The sequence below is a fragment of the Salvelinus namaycush genome, chromosome 6 (genome assembly GCF_016432855.1).
Source record: "Salvelinus namaycush isolate Seneca chromosome 6, SaNama_1.0, whole genome shotgun sequence".
NCBI lineage: Eukaryota > Metazoa > Chordata > Actinopteri > Salmoniformes > Salmonidae > Salvelinus > Salvelinus namaycush.
In genome coordinates, this window is record NC_052312.1 from 10,731,302 (window position 1) to 10,752,844 (window position 21,543).

A 21,543-nucleotide genomic window follows, 5' to 3' on the forward strand; every position below is an offset into this window, starting at 1 on the left:
GTGTGTGTGAGCAAATTATGGAGTGAGTGTTTATGTTGGAGTGTGCATAGAGTGTGTGAGTGACGTGTGCGTAGAGCCCTGTGAGTGACGATAGAGACAGTGCAAAATTAAAATACAAAGGTCAACTCAGATAGTCCGTGGAGCCATTTTCTTAGCTACACACAAGTATTTTTTCATTTTTAATTTTACCTTTATTTAACTAGGCAAGTCAGTTAAGAACAAATTCTTATTTTCAATGATGGCCTAGGAACAGTGGGTTAACTGCCTTGTTCAGGGGCAGAACGACAGATTTGTACCTTGCCAGCTCGGGGATTCGATCTTGCAACCTTTCGGTTACTAGTCCAACACTCTAACCACTAGGCTACGCTGTCGCCCCATATGTGGACACCCCTTCAAATTAGTGGATTCAGCTATTTCAGCCACACCCGTTGCTGACAGGTGTATAAAATCGAGCACACAGCCATGCAATCTCCATAGACAAACATTGGCAGTAAATTGGCCAGTACTGAAGAGCTCAATGACTTTCAAAGTGGCACCGTCATAGGATCAAGTCAGTTCTTCGAATTTCTGCTCTGCTAGAGCTGCCCCGGTCAACTAAGTGCTGTTACTGGGAAGTGGAAATGTCTAGGAGCAACAACGGCTCAGCGTCGAAGTGGTAGGCCACACAAGCTCACAGAACGGCACCGCCGAGTGCTGTAGCACGCAACATTCACTACCAAGTTCTGAACTGCCTCTGGAAGCAACGTCAGCACAAGAACTGTTCGTTCAGAGCTTCATGAAATGGGATTCCATGGCTGAGCAGCCGCTCACATGCCTAAGATCACTATGCGCAATGCCATGCATCATCTGGAGTGGTGTAAAGCTTGCCGCCATTGGACTCTGGAGCAGTGGAAATGTGTTCTCTGGTGTGGTGAATCACTCTTCACCATCTGGCAGTCCGATGGCCAAATCTTGGTTTGGCGGATTCCAGTCGAAAGCTACCTGCCCCAATGCATAGTACCAACTGTGAAGTTTGGTTTAGGAGGAATAATGGGGCTGTTTTTCATGGTTCAGGCTAGGCTCCTTAGTTCCAGTGAAGGGAAATCTTAACGCTACAGCATACAATGACATTCTAGACGATTCTGTGCTTCCAAGTTTGTGGCAACATTTTTGGGAAGCACTTTGCTGTTTTAGCATGACAATGCCCCCGTGCACAAAGCAATGTCCATACAGAAATGGTTTTTGAGATAGGTGTGGAAGAACTTGATTGGCCTGCACAGAGCCCTGACCTCAATCCCATCTAACATCTTTGGGACGAATTGGAATGCCGATTGCGAGCCAGGCCTAACCGCCCAACATCAGTGCCCCACTTATGCTCTTGTGGCTGAATGGAAGCAAGTCCCCGCAGCAATGTTCCAACATCTAGTGGAAAGCCTTCCCAGAAGAGTGGAGGCTGTTATTGCAGCAAAGGGGCGGACCAACTCAGTGTTAAATGCCCATGATTTTGGAATGATATGTTCGATGAGCAGGTGTCCACATATTTTTGGTCATGTGGTGTATCTATTTAGCAGTTTTATGGCATGGGGATAAAAGCTGTTCAGGAGCCTGTTGGTGTCGGGATTGATGCGCCGGTACCACTTGCCATGCGGAAGCAGAGAGAACAGTCTATGGCTTGGGTGGTTGGAGTCTTTAACGATTTTTCAGGCATTCCTTTTACACCGCCTGATATAGAGGTCCTGGATGGCAGTACAGCTGTAGAAGTTTTTGAAATTTGAGGGCCAATGTCAAACCTTTTCAACCTCCTAAGGGTGTGTAGACACTGAGGTACTTGAAGTTCTTGACCCGCTCAACTACAGCCCCATCGATGTGGATGGGGGTGTGCTCGCTCCTCCATTTCCTGTAGTCCATGACATTGGCCCTCAAATCAGAGACCTGGCACCACACTGCCAGGTCTCTGACCTCTTCCCTATAGGCTGCCTCATCGTCGTCGGTGATCAGTCCTACCACTGTTGTGTCGTCAGACCACGCAGTCCTGGTTGAACAGGGAGTACAGGAGGGGATGAATTACACACCCCTGAGGGGCCCCTGTGTTGATGGTCAGTGTGTCTGATGATGTGAGTGCTAAGGGGCGATAGTCATTTAGGCAGATTACCTTGGTGTTCTTGGCACAAGGACTATGGTAGTCTGCTTGAAACAAATTGGTATTACAGACCAGGTGAGTGAAGACACTTGCCAGCTAGTCAGCACATGCTCTGAGTACGTGTCCTGGTATTCTGTCTGACCCCGTGGCCTTGCGAATGTTAACCTGTTTAAAGGTCTTACTCACATCGGCTCTGGAAAGCGAGATCACACAGTTGTCCGGAACAGCTGGGGCTCTCATGCATGGTTCAGTGTTGCGTGCCTCGAAGCTGTTCTGATGTCCAGATGCTGTTTTTGGTCATAGAAAATTATGTCGGAGACATTATGTATAAAAAAATAAAATAAAAAATAAAGTTAAGACCAGGGTAAAAAAACACAAAAAGCAGAATTGCTCAGGAGCCCGTAAAACTGCTACAATTCACTGCAGCGCCATCTTGGTCAACAGACATTGGTCAACAACATTGTCCTGATCATTTTAGTTTAACTCACTGTGCCCTGTCTACTGCCCTGACCACATGACCAATTCCCCAGTCAGGGAATAACGTTGCCTGCCATGGACGCTGTCGGCTGCTGAGTCATTCTCTCACCCGGTGTCCCAAATGGCACCCTGTTCCCTATATAGTACTGTACTTTTCACCAGGGCCTATAGGGTGATGTGTGCACTATGTAGGGAATATGGTGCCATTTTGGACAACCATTCTCCTTCTGGAATGGTACACAAGCTGGTTCTAATAAAAATAAGTCACTCACCACTGTCATCAGCAGCAACTTATTTACAATAGGGCAGAGTAGAATAGCAGACTCTGGCCTGTAACACTGCTGCTCTTTGAGTTCTGTCTAGGCCAAGTACAGACAACCAGCTTACTTTGGACAGAGATGGAAGAGGGGGTGTGTGTGTTTTGGGGAAGGGGGTCACTGTGACCCGTTTTTAGAATAATAGACCTCCCAGGAAACAGGCTTTCTTTGTCTTGTGATTCTTGTTGTTTTGTTGTCCTCTGCTTTTGTGGGAGGCCAATATATTTTTCCAGGTCAGACAAAACTGTTTGCTGTGTATGTGTAGCGCTTGTCTGGCTACGTGTAGAAGACCTAAAAAGTACCTTGAAAATAAATAGATTACATAATATAAACTGGGTGGTTCGAGCCCTGAATGCTGATTTGGCTGAAAGCCGTGGTATGTTAGACCGTATACCACGGGTATTACAAAACATTTATTTTTACTAATCTAATTATATAAATAGATTCCATAACATGCACCACACATTTTTATATTCAAACACATACCACAAACACTGCGTGGTGGGTGTCAGTATGTGGGCGTTAATATTTCTGTGGCACTTGAAAGACTCTCGCCTCAGAAGGCCACATGCAGTATTATTAGGCCATTGTTGTACGGAGAGAGGGAAGGTTCACCATTAGGAACGTGCACAGTCACACACTCTCCTCCCAACTCTGACCATGAGGAAATAGCACAGGATAATAATAAACTTAACATCATCTGGAATCACTCATAATCATTCAACTGTATTCATGTCTCCCACCCCCATTAAAGTGACAAATAAAGCTCATTTAAACTGAACAGAAATGAACTTTGCCCCTCTGCAGGAGATCAAGCTGGCCTACAAGATGGCCAAGCGCTTCTACTCCGACCCTCCACTGTGGGCCAAGTGTCTGTTCAGCCACTGCTACAGTCTGTGGTTCATCTGTCTGCCCGTGGGGGTGAGGCTGGTCCAGTCAAAGAGCTGGGCCATGCAGCAGGCCTACAACGTCCTGCTCAAGATGAGGACCTCTGAGGTGGAGGTCCTGGATGAGGTGAAGGGAGGGGAGTTGGGGTATAGGAAGGGTTGGGTTGTGGGGTTTTGGTTGTGGGGATGGTGGGGAGATTGGTGTGTAAAGGTGTTTGTCAACGTTAACATGTGTGGTTGTGTGTGGACAGTGGAAGTCTACTGTAGCTATTAGGTTGTTATTATTAGCCACCATCTCTCCCTCTGTAGGTGTGTTACCGTGTAGTGATGCAGCTGTGTGGTTTGTACGGTCAGCCGGTCATGGCCGTCCGTGTTCTGGTGGAGATGAAGAAGGCAGGGGTGCACCCTAACGCTATCACCTATGGCTACTACAACAAGGTAGGTTACTTTAACCAGCCCATACACTTACAGGTAACTGCCAAAATAAAGGAAACGCCAACGTAGTGTCTTAATAGGACGTTGGGCCAGAACGGCTTCAATGCGCCTTGTTATAGATTCTACAAGTGTCTGGAACTTTATTGGAGGGATGCGACACCGTTCTTCCACGAGAAATTCCATAATTTGGTGTTTTGTTGATGGTTGTGGAGAACGCTGTCTCAGGCGCCGCTCCAGAATCTCCTTTAAGTGTTCAATTGGGTTGAGATCTGGTGACAGAGACACGTATGTATGTATGTATGTATGTATGTATGTATGTATGTATGTATGTATGTATGTATACACTACTGTTAAAAAGTTTGGGGTCACTTAGAAAGGTCCTTGTTTTTGAAAGAAAAGCATATTTTTTGTCCAATAAAATAACATCAAATTGATCAAAAATACAGTGTAGACATTGTTGTAAATGACTATTGTAGCTGGAAATGGCTGATTTTTTTTTTTTATGGAATATCTACGTAGTCGTACAGAGGCCCATTATCAGCAACCATCACACCTGTGTTCCAATGGCACGTTGTGTTAGCTAATCCAAGTTTATCGTTTTAAAAGGCTAATTGATCATTAGAAAACCCTTTTGCAATTATGTTAGCACAGCTGAAAACTGTTGTGCTTATTAAAGAAGCAATAAAACTGGCCTCCTTTAGACTAGTTGAGTATCTGGAGCATCAGAATTTGTGGGTTTAATTACAGGCTCAAAATGGCCAGAAACAAATAACTTTCTTCTGAAACTCGTCAGTCTATTCTTGTTCTGAGAAATGAAGGCTATTCCATGCGAGAAATGGCCAAGAAACTGAAGATCTCGTACAACGCTGTGTACTACTCCCTTCACAGAACAGCGCGAACTGGCACTAACCAGAATAGAAAGAGGAGTGGGTGGCCCCGGTGCACAACTGCGCAAAAGGACAAGTACCATAAACTTGGATTAGCTAACATAACGTGCCATTGAAGCACAGGAGTGATGGTGTCTACACTGTATTTGTGATCAATTTTATGTTATTTTAATGGACAAAAAATGTGCTTTAAAAAAAAGACATTTCTAAGTGACCCCAAACTTTTGTGTGTGTATGTATGTATGTGTGTGTATATATTATATATATATATATATATATATATAAATACCCAGTTGCCCATTATTTTGGCTACCATGGCTAGTTGGAAATCTCAGTGACTTTGAAAGAGGGGTCTCAAAGGAGTATAGGGTGGGTGTGTGTGTGTATGTATGTATGTATGTATATATGTATATATGTATGTATGTATGTATGTGTGTATGTATGTATATATATATGTGTATTAATGTATGTATGTATGTATATATATGTGTGTGTATATATACATACACACCCACCCTATACTCCTTTGAGACCCCTCTTTCAAAGTCACTGAGATTTCCAACTAGCCATGGTAGCCAAAATAATGGGCAACTGGGTATTTTTATACTTGACCCTAAGCATAATGGGATGTTAATTACTTAGGAACCATACCTGTGTGGAGGCACCTGCTTTCAATATACCTTGTATCCCTCATTTACTCACGTGTTTCCTTTATTTTGGCAGTCCAATTAGCTCCCTGCCCCATCTCCTTTGACCCTTCAGTGTTTGGTCTGGATAGGGTTGAAGGGATAGATTTGGTCAATTTCCCGAGAGTCTGATGAACGCATGGACACCATTTCTGTGTCTCTGCGTCCAGTATGAAGGAAGTTAGCAGTAGTTTTGTGAGATAATGCTAACAAGCGTTAGCGCAATGACTGGAAGTCTACAGGAAACATTGGCATGCTACCTTCATACTGGACACAGAGACATAAAAATGGTATCCACTAGTTCATCAGGCTCTGAGGAAGTAGATAAAGGGCTTCATTACCAAAATATTGAACTATCCCTTTAATATGTTTAGTGGTGGAGATTCCACCATATTGCTTATACCTTATATATCTGCAAACATTTAAGATTAGGGCAAAGGTGTAGGGAGGGTTAGGGCACTTTAAACTAGCTCATACAAATACCTAAATTGAAAGCAGGTCCATGTTAACTTGCAATCCGCTCTTTCCTCCAGGCTGTTCTGGAAGGCCCCTGGCCAAGTCGGAACCGCAGCGGTCTCTTCATGTGGGCCAAGGTTCGCAACGTGGTGCGCACTGTGGCCCAATTTAAACAGGCACTCCACCGGATGCCCGCCACGGAAGGACCTACCATCATCACGACAGGTGAGGTGTCAGAACACTACAGGGACAGAGCATGGGAGAGTGTCGTTCACTTAGGTTGGAGTGGAATCACAACAGGTTTTGCACCAAATGCATATTTCTTTCTAAATGTTTTAAATCCATTTTAACGATGCAATGTAATGAATCAGTGCTTGATTGTAGGACAGTAAAGTCAATTCACAATAATACAGTATTATACTGTACAGGCTGTATTGCTTTGTTTCTTTGTATAACTACTACATGGTAAAAGGCAGTAGCTCCCTTTTACCTTACTCACCTAAAACTCTGATCTGGGACACAGGAAGTGATGTAGGCTTGTTCTCTGTCTGTAGTGGTGTCAGTGAGCGGTGACCGGCTGAGCCACGGGAGTGCAGACCACTCCAGTGAGGTGAACGGAGAGGATCACACGCTGTTCGCACGCAGCCTCATCATAGGAGATGCCACGGACAACCACTGCAGCACAGGTAGGCTGCAGCACAGGTAGGCTGCAGCACAGGTAGGCTGCAGCACAGGTAGGCTGCAGCACAGGTAGGCTACAGCCTGGAAACACTGGACCAGGCCACTCACACAACTTTGCCCAGCCCCTAGCTGCTAGCTCCTAGCCCCTATCCCCTAGCTGCTAGCCCCTCACCCCTAGATACTAGCCTATAGCTCCGAGCACTGAGCCCCAACTCCTTAGAAATGCACAGATCTGAACGGACTGGGTTGATGAAAACAATATGTTTGTGTCCCACAGGAGGTCAGTCTGACCAGGGCTACGGCTCTAAAGATGAGTTGCATCAGGAGCAAGTGGATTTGGCTCAATCAGCAGCCCCTCTTGTCGATGTGGATCACCGCAGCAAGCCCAAAGCACAGCACAATGGTAACCAAATCAGGCGTTTCCAAAATATAAACACCAGTCTAATCTAGAAGAACTCGTCTGCTGGTTGAGCATGCACTTTTATTCAGGATTTTCTATCAGCAAAAATGAATAAAATAAAAAAAAATCAATTGATGTGGGATAATGTCTCTTCAGGTGGGGACATAGCTGGCTCGGTGGACAGTTCTGTGGTCGTAGCGGAGCCCACCAGCCCTGTTGAAGCCATCCCACATGTCCCCAGCATCGTCAAGCTGTCCACAGGAGGGAGCTTCGATACCGCCACGAAGAGAGGAGACACTGGTAAGTGACAGGAGCAGACCCAAACTTATAAACCTGATCTCAATCTGAGGTTGACACATTTGATATTAAGGGTAACATCTGCAATATCACTGAATATCACTGGGGGGGGTTGAGTAAACTTCCGGACAGAAAAAGGCCCCCAGAATTGAAGGCATGCTTCTGTGTTCATCTCTACCACCAGGCCCAGGGAAGCTGTTCTCTCTGCGCAGCCAGAGTGAGGATGTCTCTCTGCCGGAGGAGGGTGAGTCTGCAGCCCCGGGTGGCTCTGGGGAGGAGGGGCCTGCAGTTCAGGGCCAGCGCCAGAAGGCCTTCTCGGAGCGCAGCTGCAGCTTCAGCGTCGAGAGTCGTGCCGGCATGCTGATGGAGAAACATGGCGTGGACCACATTGCGAGACGCATGGGCGCCGATGCCCGAATCCTCGCCGCTGCCCTTTCTGGGTGTGGCACCACCCAACCGCCTACAAATCTGCCATCCAAGGCCCTTTTTAAGGAGTTGGAGTCAGAGGGGCGTGGTCCGATGCTGGGGAAACTGTCAGAGGAGGGTTCTGTACTGGACCCAACCGCACTGGAGGAGGGGCTAGGGAAAGAGGAGAAGAGAATGGACGGGGAGGATGAGATGGGACTGAAGTTGGAGGAGGAAGGAGATTTAGGGGGGAGTGGTGATAGCTCTCTGCCAACCCTGGAGATGAAGGAGGTGGAGGTCGGGGCTGATCCCCTCTCCCTGCTGGTCTCAGAGCACGAAGAGTTGGCGTCCGTAACCAGCCAGGAGCTGCCGCACTCCCTGCCCGCCGTGGTGTCCCGAAACCTGGCAGACGAAATTGAGATGTACATGAGCCTGCGAAGCCCACTGGGCCCCAAGTCCTCCAGTATGGAGTTCCACCAGGGGGGCCAGGGAGGGGGCTCTTCCCCGGACACTGCCCCAGTTAAGCAAGCTCTAGAACGGAGGTCCAGCCTCCCTGTGCCCCCTGTCAAACACCCAGGGGGTTCAAGCGGGGACTCGACGCCCAAACGCAGCCCTGCCGCTGTCACGCGCTCCAAGACCTTCACCGGTATGGCCACCAGGAGCCCCGCCTCTTCCGGCGGTGTTGTGGCCAGCCCGAGGTCGTCACTGACGGCGCTGGTGAGGTCATCGCAAAACGGCTCGCTGGGCTCGGTCATCAACTCCATCTCAGGCATGAAGATGGACACCTTGCTCTCTGGTCCCAAGATGGACGTGTTGAAGTCAGGCATGAAGCAGGCAGGGAACCTGGCCAGCAAAGTGTGGGGGGCCGTGGCCTCAGCCTATTCCTACTCCGATGACGAGGTGAGCGGGGATGGACTGCAGAACATGCATACATAGATTAACTAAGAAATAACAGTAAAATGGTAATTAATTGCACAAAAATAACCTGCAACAGCCGGATGATATAGATACCACACGGTCAAACACCATTATATACAGAAAAATTATGTAAGACTTTCATTATGCAAGCAGAGCTTCTCATTTCAGTTTCACCTCGCAAATCATATTGCAGAATGCGTTCAATGTTGTACATGGGAATAATATGAAGATTCAGAATCGTTTGGAAGTTTGAATTTTTTCTTATTTCCCCCCTCTCCCCAGGATGAGCTGGCCCCGGGCTACAGGGATAGGGATAGTTTCCCTGCCGGGCTGGATGAGTCCATGCTGTCAGGGGGTGGAGGGGACAGTCCCACCCACAGAGGGCCAACCCAAGGCCTGGTGTCCAACGGACTGACACAGAGCAGCACCAGCCTGGCCAGCAGCAGTAGCAGCAGTGACACAGGAAGAGGACCTCACTCCACACGTAAGATACACGCGCTCGCACACACACACACACACAGCTTATATAAATACAAAAGTATGTAGGCATATACTCACATACTCCTATGCATGCACGCAGAGACAAACAACGTTACCCGTATACACAGTCGAAACGTTACCTGTGCGCGCACAGTAAACACACAAAAAATATGTGGACGGGTGTATGGTTGAAAACTGAGTGTAGAAGTGAGTGACTGTATACTCTGTGTGTGTGTGTGTGTAGTGACTCCAGGACGGCCAGGGAGAGGTCCAGACTCTGATCAAGGCTCCCACCACACCAGCTCCTCAAGTATCTACCAAAACTGTGCCCTAGAGGTGAGAATATCATACTCACAATTACTGGCTACAGTACTCAACATTCTGTCTCACCGAGTCAAAGAGTGAGTACAAGTGCTTTAGTAACCTGGCAGTACATACATAGGAGCTATAGAGTCATTTTAGACTGTGACATCTTGCTATCCATAACATGAGTTTGCTGCTGTTATCTAGCCAGGGATCCTCAAGTAGCCTATGCCAGGTGCATCTGTAATGTTTCTGTGTGCGTTTCCGCGTGTTCCTAGGTGCTGATGTCCAGCTGCTCCCTGTGTCGGTCGTGTGAGTGTCTGGTGTACGACGAGGAGATCATGGCGGGCTGGACGGCAGACGACTCCAACCTCAACACCACCTGTCCTTTCTGCCGCACCGCCTTCCTGCCTCTGCTCCACGTTGAGTTCCACGACCTGCGCACCAACACAGCGTGGGTGTCTGGATTTGTTGATCGTTGAATAGATCCGTTTAATAGTATATCTTTCCTGTTTAAAACCCAGTGATTTCCCTGTGTTTTATATACACTACCGTTTAAAAGTTTGGGGTCACTTCGAAATGTCCTTGTTTTTGAAAGAAAAGCAACTTTTTTTTGTCCTTTTAAAATAACATCAAATTGATCAGAAATTCAGTGTAGACATTGTTAATGTTGTAAATGACTATTGTAGCTGGAAATGGAATATCTACGTAGTCGTACAGAGGCCCATTATCAGCAACCATCACTCCTGTGTTCCAATGGCACGTTGTTAGCTAATTCAAGTTTATCATTTTAAAAGGCTAATTGATTATTAGAAAACCCTCTTGCAATTATGTTAGCACAGCTGAAAACTGTTGTTCTGTTTAAAGAAGCCATAAAACTGGCCTTCTTTAGACTAGTTGATTATCTGGAGCATCATTTGGGGGTTCGATTTCAGGCTCAAAATGGCCAGAAACAAAGGACTTTCTTCTGAAACTCGTCAGTCTATTCTTGTTCTGAGAAATGAAGGCTATTCCATGCGAGAAATGGCCAAGAAACTGAAGATCTCATACAACACCGTATACTACTCCCTTCACAGAACAGCGCAAACTGGCTCTACCCAGAATAGAAAGAGGAGTGGGAGGCCTCGGTGCACAACTGAGCAAGAGGACAAATACATTAGTGTCTAGTTTGAGAAACGGACGCCTCACAAGTCCTTCAACTAGCTTCATTAAATAGTACCCGCAAAACACCAGTCTCAACGTCAACAGTGAAGAGGCGACTCCGGGATACTGGCCTTCTAGGCAGAGTTGCAAAGAAAAAGCCATATCTCACACTGGCCAATAAAAATAAAAAATTAAGATGGGCAAAAGAACAGACACTGGACAGAGGAACTCTGGCCATTTTGAGCCTGTAATCGAACCCACAAATGCTGATGCTCCAGATACTAAACTAGTCTAAAGAACGCCAGTTTTATGGCTTCTTTAATCAGAACAACAGTTTTCTGCTGTGCTAACATAATTGCAAAAGGGTTTTCTAATGATCAACTAGCATTTTAAAATGATAAATTTGGATTAGCTAACACAACGTGCCATTGGAACACAGGAGTGATGGTTGCTGATAATGGGCCTCTGTACGCCTATGTAGATATTCCATAAGAAATCTGCTGTTTCCAGCTACAATAGTCCTTTACAACATTAACAATGTCTACGCTGTATTTCTGATCAATTTGATGTTATTTTAATGAACAAAAAATTAGCTTTTCTTTCAAAAACAAGGACATTTCGAAGTGACACAACTTTTGAACGGTAGTGTATATTTCCACACTGAGGTTGGAATAATGCTGTGAAATTAATGATAATGCCCTTTTATTGTACGAGCTGTTTGAAAGTACTTATTTTTGCCTGTTTTGGTGGGATGGAGTTTTGGACTGCCCGGTGACATCACCAGGCAGTAAATTCGTTTTTAGACCAATAAGAAATAGTTCCAAATCTCTGTCAATAACAGCTAGTTTTCAGTTTCCCCCTCCCCACTCAGACCAGTCCTAGAAAATTCTTAATCTTTGCGAAGATGCTACTTTTGTTTTGTTTTTGATATTGAGAACTGCTGCATTGGACCTTTAACCTCAATTAATTTGGACACACTAAATCAGATTTCATGTACAAAACACAATCAAGCGCTCACACAAAAATGTCTGCATTCAAGGATAAGGTGGAAGGCTTTGTCAGAAACTTTGAAAACATTTTAACGGGATAATGTTAGATACCTTATTGCAGTTGTCAAAGTCTTTAAAATGTTCTAAGTGGCTGCAAACATGTGTGTGTATATATGGGACCCATCTCATCCAAAAAGTTGACTCAGGTTTGCCAAAAAGCATCTGGAAGCACCTGGATGATCATCAAGACTCGTGGAAGAATGTTCTATGGACAGATGAGTCAAAAGTATAACTTTTTTGGACCAAATGGGTCCTGTTACGCCTGACAAATCAAACACCGCATTCCACACTAAGAACCTTATACCAACGGTCAAGCGTGGTGGTAGTGTGATGGTTTGGAGATGCTTTGCTGCCTCAGGACCTGGATGACTTACCTTTACAGAGCAGAATACATGGTTCCTTCTATATCAGAGAATTCTAAAGGAGAATGTCAGGCCATCTGTCTGTGAGCTGAAGCTCAGCTGGGTCATGCAGCAAGAAAATGATCTGAAACACACTATCAAGTCGACATAAAAATGGCTAAAAAGTTGAAGTTTTGGAATGGCCTAGTCAAAGTGCAGACCTAATCCCAATTGAGATGTTGTGGCAGGTCTTGAAACGAGTAGTTCATGCTTGAAAACCCACAAATGTCGCTGAGTTAAAGCAGTTCTGCGTGGAAGAGTGGGCAAAAATTGCTGCACAGTTATGTGAGAGACTGATCAACAACTACAGGAAGTGTTTGGTTGCAGTCATTGCAGCTAAAGATGGCAAAACCAGTTATTGAGTGTAAGGGGGCAATTACTTTTTCACACAGGGGCATTGGGTGTTGCATGACTTTGTTTATGAAATGAATGAAATAAGTATGTAATTGTTGGGTTATTTATTCACTCAGGTTCCCTTTATCTAATATTAGGTTTTGGTTGAAGATCTGATAGCATTCAGTATAAAAATATGAAAAAATAGAGACAATTAGAAAGGGGGCGAATACTTTTTCTCAGTACTGTATTTGGCTGGATAGTTGTGTATGCTCTATTCTGTTTCATAGTGTTGATCTCCCCTACAGGTTCTACCTGAAGCCCAGTGCATCAGGAGACAGTATCCACAGCGCCAGCCACCAGCCCACAACTACGGGTTCCACTGTGCTCAAGGTGGGGGCTGCAGCAGACACCCCGCGCCTGGACCTCATCAGCTTCCCAGAATCCTCCTCTGAGGACCCAGGGGAAGCCCCGGCCAGCCAAACCGCCACTCACAAGAGGTCTGTTCACAGAAATGCCTGTCTCATGAATGACTTAGTGACGATACTAACACAGGTAGAACAAGGACCCAGATGTTTCACCGGATGTATAAATCTGGTGAGGAGAGGAAGCCCAGTGGGGGGAGTATGGAGCGAAATGCAACTGGGCCTACATTCTGCAGACGTTCCCTAACAGAAATATGCAAATGCATGTTGGAATGTGCCAATGGGGTCTCACTAGCTTGTTCTTGGCTCTGCCCACTATGCTTCATTTACTCCCATTGAAAAGAACACAGATGAAGTATCTTGGTTTAGTTCTATATATAAACTCAGCAAAAAAAGAAACGTCCCTTTTTCAGGACCCTGTCTTTCAAAGAAAATACGTAAAAATCCAAATAACTTCACAGATCTTCATTTAAATGGGTTTAAACACTGTTTCCCATGCTTGTTCAATGAACCATAAACAATTAATGAATATGCACCTGTGGAACGGTCGTTAAGACACTAACAGCTTACAGACGGTAGGCAATTAAGGTCACAGTTATGAAAACTTAGGACACTAAAGAGGCCTTTCTACTGACTCTGAAAAACACCAAAAGAAAGATGCCCAGGGTCCCTGCTCATTTGTGTGAATGTGCCTTAGACAGCTGATCGTCCTCGCAGTGGCAGACCACATTTACAACACCTAAGCAGGATCGGTACATCCGAACATCACACCTGCGGGACAAGTACAGGATGGCAACAACAACTACCCGAGTTACACCCGGAACACACAATCCCTCCGTCAGTGCTCAGACTGTCTGCAATAGGCTGAGAGAGGCTGGACTGAGGGCTTGTAGGCCTGTTGTAAGGCAGGTCCTCACCAGACATCACCGGCAACAACGTCGCCTATGGGCACAAACCCACCGTTGCTGTACCAGACAGGACTGGCAAAAAGTGCTCTTCTCTGACGAGTCACGGTTTTGTCTCACCAGGGGTGATGGTCAGATTTGCGTTTATCGTCGAAGGAATGAGTGTTACACCGAGGCCTGTACTCTGGAGCGGGATCGATTTGGAGGTGGAGGGTCCGTCATGGTCTGGGGCGGTGTCACAGCATCATCGGACTGAGCTTGTTGTCATTGCAGGCAATCTCAATGCTCTGTATTACAGGGAAGACATCCTCCTCCCTGATGTGGTACCCTTCCTGCAGGCTCATCCTGACATGACCCTCCAGCATGACAATGCCACCAGCCATACTGCTCGTTCTGTGCGTGATTTCCTGCAAGACAGGAATGTCAGTGAAGAGCCCGGATCTCAATCCCATTGAGCACGTCTGGGACCTGTTGGATCGGATCGGAGGGTGAGGGTTAGGGCCATTCCCCCCAGAAATATTTCGGGAACTTTCAGGTGCCTTGGTGGAAGTGTGGGGTAACATCTCACAGCAAGAACTGGCAAATCTGGTGCAGTCCATGAGGAGGAGATGCACTGCAGTACTTAATGCAGCTGGTGGCCACACCAGATACTTACTGACTTTTGATTTTGACCCCCTCCTTTGTTCAGGGACACATTATTCCATTTCTGTTAGTCACATGTCTGTGCAACTTGTTGAGTTTGTCTCAGTTGTTTGAATCTTGTTATGTTCATACAAATATTTACACATGTTATGTTTGCTGAAAATCAATGCAGTTGACAGTGAGAGGACGTTTCTTATTTTGCTGAGTTTACATATATATATAGTGTGTGTTTTAAAAAAATATATACAATTTTATAAAAGCCCCTTTTTCTCCCCAATATCGTGGTATCCAATTGGTCTTGTCTTATCGCTGCACCTCCCGTACGGACTCGGGAGAGGCAAAGGTCGAGAGCCATGCACCCACCGAAACACATCCCAGCCAAGCTGCACTGCTTCTTGACACAACACCCGCTTAACCCGGAAGCCAGCCACAGCTGTGTGTCAGAGGAAACACCGTACTCCTGGCAACAGTGTCAGCGTGCACTGCGCCCGGCCCGCCACAGGAGTCACAAGTGCGCGATGGAACAAGGACATCCCTGCCGGGCCAAACCCTCCCCTAACCTGGACGACACTGGGCCAATGGGCCGGCTGCGACAGAGCCTGTACTCGAACCCAGAATCTCTAGTGGCACAGCTAGTACTGCGATGCAGTGCCTTAGACCACTGCGCCACTCGAGAGGCCAGTTCTAAATATATTTGATACTATTATAAGGGCCATCACGTGTACCCAAATGATGTTAACTTCTTCCTCTTTTAAATTGAACTGTCAGAGCCGAAACATCACAAGCTGACGACTTGACTCACTCTTGCTGTAAATGTTTCTGTTGTTAAAGTTCCTATGTCTCTGTATTTCCCCTCCTCTGTACGGTTGTCAGTTTGGTACCGGTACCGGAGCCGGCTCAGTCGGACCCTCTGGGCTTGCTGGAACTCCAGGCAGGGAAGCGGGGGACGTCTCTGACGCGCAGTAACAGCGTGGGCGGGCCACTACAGAGCCTGGTCTCTGCCCAGAGACAACCCGGACACGGCGTGTCCACCACCAGCCTGCCCTGCAGCCTGACAGAGGTGGTGAGTGTCCTTAGAATGTTTTCTTAACGTACCAATAATGTCCTCACAATGTCCCAGTAATGTCCTCTCAAACCTTACCACTTCCAGCGCACCAGGACTTGAGTCAATTCAGGGTATCAATTGAAATTCATCTTTGAGTCGAAAATTACTTTCTATTTGTGGACTTTCATTGAAATGTAATTTTCCTGTACTCTAAAACTGCAGCATGCATACTGGCCATGCATTTACAGTGCATTGGCCTTGGTCAGGGAGGTGACCAAAACCCGATGGTTACTCTGGCAGAGCTCCAGAGTTCATCTGTGGAGATTGGAAAACCTTCCAGAAGGACAACCATCTCTGCAGCACTCTACCAATCAGGCCTTTATGGTTGAGTGGCCAGACGGAAGCCTCTCCTCAGAAAAAGGCACATGACAGCCCGCTTAGAGTTTGCCAAAAGGCACCTAAATGATTCGGACCATGAGAAACAAGATTCTCTGGTCTGATGAAACCAAGATTGAACTCTTTGGCCTCAATGCCAACTGGCATGTCTGGAGGAAACTTTGCACCATCCCTACAGTGAAGCACAGTGGTGGAGGCATCATGCTGTGGGGATGTTTTTCAGCGACCGGGAGACTAGTCAGGATCGAATGGAAAGATGAACAGAGCAAAGTACATAGAGATCCTTGATGAAAACCTGCTCCAGAGCGCTCAGGACCTCAGACTGGGGCGAAGGTTCACCTTCCAACAAATGTTATCTTGTGTGGATGGTCAGAAGGAGTTACGCAACTGCCTAAAGCCGTCTGTATGTGTCTCCCTCAGGATGGCCTGGGACCAAAGCGGCCCAACCCCATGCCAGTGTCTGTGCCCTACCTCAGCCCCCTGGTCCTCCGCAAAGAACTGGAGACCCTACTAGAGAACGAGGGGGACCAGGTAACGCACATTTAACAGACCTAAGAATATGTTCAGAAAGATGCAACATTTCAACTAGACAGGACCGCAAAATGGAACCCATAGATTGTCACATGTATTATGACTTAGTTATGTGTCAATAATGTCAAGATGCTATTGTGTGTGTCCCATTTGACTTTTTAAGTCATTTAGCAGATCTGGTCATTTTTCAACCTTGCTTTTGCTGTTTCCATCATCCCAGTGACTTGACAGATTTGAACAATAAGCTGTAGTACCCCTTTTTGAGCACTGTTTAATTCACAACCAGGTGATCTACACCCATAAATTCCTGAGTCAGCACCCCATCATCTTCTGGAACCTGGTGTTTTATTTCTGTCGCCTGGACCTGCCTAGCTACCTGCCTGGCCTCATCCTCACCTCAGAACACTGCAACAACGGAGTACAGGTACATGGCCATGCAGAGCTCCCGCACACACCCATGCTCACCCACCCACCCACACACACACACACACACACCCTCCCACCCAGACAGACACACACACATACTACTCCTCTCCACCTGAGAATACTGTAACAATAGACTAGTGGTCAATCTCACGCAGATAGTCACATGCAGTTTAGGAACATTGCTCTCTCTACTTATGATCACGCCGGAGCACTGTTCAAGTAGGGCAACAGAAGATGACTGTGTTTGTCTGTATTTTTCATTCACTATGTTTGCAGCTCCCCCAGACCTCCCTGTCCCAGGACAGTAAACAGGTGTATGTGCAGCTGCTGTGGGACAACATCAACCTGCACCAGGAGCCTGGCGATCCCCTCTACCAGAGCTGGAGGACCCTGCGTGAGTACAAAGAGAGAGAGAGAGAGCTCGTACGTCTGATCAATCAGAACACTGTGCATTCTCTCTCTGGGTCTCTGTCTGTCTGTGTGTGTGTGATGTATTTTTGGCCATATTCATTAATGGACAGCACTTTGGGATGTGTGCTATTTAAAAATATCCATACCCATGACACACATTATTCTAATGTATTGAACAGTGAATGTAATGAGTAATGAGCCATCTGTTGTTCCCCAGTGGAGAAGAAGGGCACCCTGGCCCCCACGGACCATCAGGAGACACGGACCCTCCTCAACAGCATCGTCCGCAGCATCCAGACCAACGACGTATACGGCCCCATCAATCTGCTCCTCCGAGAGGTCAAGCGGCACCCAGAGGTCAAACGCCAAAGGTACGTCCTCTGAAGCTTATGATTTTGGGTGATCCATTTTGTGAGATGAAAGCATTGCATTTGTCAATGTTCTCTGTTGGTGTCTGTCTGTACTGTTTTGATCTATTCATGAATCAATCGATCTGTATCTTATCAGGGGTATCTATAGGGAGATCCTCTTCCTGGCGCTTGTGGCATTGGGACGGGAGGACATTGATGTCGGTGAGTGAACTGTTTTCATAACCCAACCACTCTCTTTAAACCAAGACTTGGATTTGGGTAATTCCAATCAACCAATGTGTTGTTGAGACTGCTATAGTTACCACAACTACTATGAGCTTTTCTATCCTGAGTTTGATAAGCTATTTGTATAAAAAAAACAAATTATATTTCCAGGTTTCTATCATGTTCTGATTCGATAATCTTCCCTCCTGTGTTTCCAACAGAGGCCTTTGACCGTGAATACCGCCTGGCCTTTGATGATCTGAGCACAGAGCAGCTCAAGACCCTGCACAAGATTGACCGGCCACCCAACAGCAATGTCCAGTGGTGCCTCAAGTGCTTTGGAGCTCCAGTCATCTGACCTTGCCACCGCTGCCCTCTACTGGACGGTCTGAGAAGCACTCCACCTGTGGCCCTCACTCACGCCATTGAGAGAAGCAGAGAGAGAGAGGGGACAGAGAAAAAGGGGAAAGAAACTTGATGGGTAGTGGTGGGTCAGGGTGTAAGGGAGAATCTTGGACAGATCATTTTTACACCCTCCTATCGCCCAAAGATGGTACTTTTGTTTTTATCCCTATCCTGAAAGGCCCTGTTTTTTCTCCTGCCTATTGTAGCTCTTCCCGCAGGCCGATTGTAACTCAAATAGTTATTTATGTGAATATTCTGGAGGGTGAGGGAGAGAGACTTGTTCTTTATGAAATGGTGTGTTTCTTTATCGATGTTGTAGAGCGAGTGAAGTCTGTATCTCACTGCCCAGTCCTGAGTGACCTTGCTCCAGCTCTGTCCTACTGTCCTGTAGCCCCACGGTGACCTCTAGAACCACCTTGTAGTAACCTAGGAGGCCATTCACCCATGGACAGAATACTGATCGTCACTGTCATTGATGTGCACTTTTAGAAACGGTAACTTTACCAGTCCATTGCTTGTCTTTTTTGTACATATTTTTCTACATGTGGGAAATTTGAAAACCGGGGTTGCCTTTTTTTCAAAACGAGGAGGAATATTGATTCCTTGATAATTTCTCCAGATTCAGTCATATAAACAAATGCTATTGTCTTTGTGGGTGTTTCTCTCGATGCAATTTATTTTTGAGGAGTACTTTTCTCTTGTTTGTGTGTGAATAAGTGTTGGATAAGGGCGGTTTGAGGCTGCCACAGTCAGTCTAAATCAGTTCGAGAACATTCCAGAACCCTGCACTTGTGTCTTAAAGAAAAGCAAGAACTATATGAGGTTGGATTCTTACAATATTGACATCCCAATAGGAGAGAGATAGTATACCCAAAAACCTTGAATGTTCCAGATATTTTGGGGCTAGACATCAAACGTAAGCGTGAATTGGAAGGGAACTAAGATGCCAAACCACTGAAGTGCAGCTCTTTCCTTCTCCTGCCATCGCTCCATGCCTTAAGCAAGAGACGAGAGCGGTTCTCTCACATGAAAAGAAACCATGGTAAGTTACTGCGGTACCTCAGTAGTGACCAGTCAGTCAGTCCAATGTGTTATGTTTTTAACGATTTCATTTTTAACTGCAACATACAGTACAGTAAAACGATTATGGTAAAATATGCCAATATATGCATTCATGTGATAAAAAATCTGCTTGTGTACATGCTTGGGTTACTCCTTAATCATAAACCATAATATATAGATTATTACATCTCCCTTGGAAAGCATTATGAAGCATTGTAGTTATGGCAAATACTGTTTTCTTTGGACAAGCTAGCTTTAAAGGTTTACATGTTAGTGTGGTCTGCCTTAATTCATTTTGTCACGTCTCTTGTTTTCCATTGATTGTGAATGGAATATCAATTTTGACAATGAAGAGCGGAAGAGACTTTACACAGAACGTAAAGGACTTAAAACAAACGTGGTATAGTGTATTCAAACAGGAGAGATGTGCCCAGCGCCTATGAATAGAAGTGCCGATCCTAGATCAGCACTCTAAGATGCTTTAAGAATACGGACCCAAATTACATTCCAGAAAGTATCCTAACTCCTACAACGGCTCTACACACCGCGTTGTAGGACAATGGGTGAATATACAGATGTGTAAATATACTGTTCATTGTTCAGATTGCCCTGCTTAGATTAGTACATGATTTAACCACAATTGTTATCCTCTGTTCCAACATTTTAAAGGTTTAAACATCAAACATTACCACCGATGAACATTTAATTCACCATTTCTTTCCAAATCAGTAAATGGGATGAGAATCTAAAACCTACAGGAAACCTAAAATAAACCTAATTCCAACGATTTGTTATTATGATATGGTAACATATGGACGGACTATAGAACATGTATCAGTCCAATCACACAGTGGTGTTATACATTTGACTAACTTCTTATATTGAAGTGATTCCACCATATGTGGTATTGTACATTTGAGCGTTTCCTGTTGGCTAAGAGCTTATGATGATATGCTTGCCAGAGGATGTACAGAAAGACCGTTCTATACAAAATGGTTAAACGGACCCTCTACTGTCCTGTGGAATTGATGTGAATGTCTATACACTATTGTGCCGCAATAAATTAGTTGTGACCTGATTCAAAACAAACCCTGCATCTAGTGATTTATTTGCATTAGTCACTGCATTGGTTTGGAGACAATTACTAACCCACTCTTCAACATGGCATTAAGGGAGTACATCTTGCCACCAAAACACCAACACAGTTCTGGAAAAATACCTTTTTAGAATTAATGATTTTAAAATACTAACAATATGTATAAAAAAAAATAATAATAATACAAATATATATATATATATATACTGAACAAAAATATTAATACAGCATGCAACAATTTCAAAGATTTCACTGAGTTACAGTTCATACGGAAATCAGTCAATTTAAATTATTTAATCCGGCCCTAATCTATGGATTTTAGTGTCCTTTTCTTGGCCTCAGCACAAGGTGCACCTGTGTAATGATCATGCTGTTTAATCAGCTTCTTGGTATGCCACACCTGTCAGGTGGATGGATTATCGTGGCAAAGGAGAAATGCTCACTAAAAGGTATGTAAACAAATTTGAGCACACAATTTGAATGCACGCACACATGAATGCACATTTGACAATTATCATCATAGCCCTTTGCAATAGCCGATTAAATGATACAAGATGCAAAAACATCAATGCATGAGTACAAGGTAAGTCAAGTCATGTACAAGATCATCAACTTTATTGGTGTATCTGTACATACTACTCTTACAGTGTACTGCTTCTGAAGACTTACAGTTCTTGGTCTTAACAAATACACACAATATCATGCCTGAAGAGGACCAGGAAGGAAGAGCACAACTGCATGAACAACTAAGTTCTCCCAGGGCATTGTGGTTGGGACCAAGACCTTTGTCATTGTATACAGGGAGTGGGCTGAGATTAGAATAATATTTTTCATATCTCATTATGACTGCAAGAAAAACATATTCATAGCATGTTTTCTTTCTAGTTTATCTACGTCTTTATCTCTCCTACTTCCGCACTACCTGAGCCACTTGTGTGGGTTGTAGACTC

The 21,543-nt window shown here is 45.3% G+C and overlaps 1 protein-coding gene across 1 annotated transcript in view; it reads left to right on the plus strand.

The window, feature by feature from the left end:
- The window catches only part of LOC120049639 (DENN domain-containing protein 4C-like), a 55,003-nt gene extending 35,920 nt beyond the window's left edge, over nt 1-19,083 (plus strand). Inside the window, exons 17-34 of the mRNA XM_038995957.1 lie at nt 3,721-3,927; nt 4,110-4,238; nt 6,342-6,489; nt 6,819-6,950; nt 7,223-7,348; nt 7,502-7,645; nt 7,827-8,947; nt 9,248-9,449; nt 9,690-9,781; nt 10,027-10,202; nt 12,983-13,174; nt 15,520-15,709; nt 16,508-16,618; nt 16,905-17,042; nt 17,321-17,438; nt 17,673-17,826; nt 17,963-18,027; nt 18,252-19,083. Of these exons, the coding sequence (XP_038851885.1) occupies nt 3,721-3,927; nt 4,110-4,238; nt 6,342-6,489; nt 6,819-6,950; nt 7,223-7,348; nt 7,502-7,645; nt 7,827-8,947; nt 9,248-9,449; nt 9,690-9,781; nt 10,027-10,202; nt 12,983-13,174; nt 15,520-15,709; nt 16,508-16,618; nt 16,905-17,042; nt 17,321-17,438; nt 17,673-17,826; nt 17,963-18,027; nt 18,252-18,388 (3,582 nt within the window). The 3' untranslated portion in view covers nt 18,389-19,083. The remainder of the gene's footprint in view (nt 1-3,720; nt 3,928-4,109; nt 4,239-6,341; nt 6,490-6,818; nt 6,951-7,222; nt 7,349-7,501; nt 7,646-7,826; nt 8,948-9,247; nt 9,450-9,689; nt 9,782-10,026; nt 10,203-12,982; nt 13,175-15,519; nt 15,710-16,507; nt 16,619-16,904; nt 17,043-17,320; nt 17,439-17,672; nt 17,827-17,962; nt 18,028-18,251) is intronic.
- Nucleotides 19,084-21,543: the final 2,460 nt, after the last annotated feature.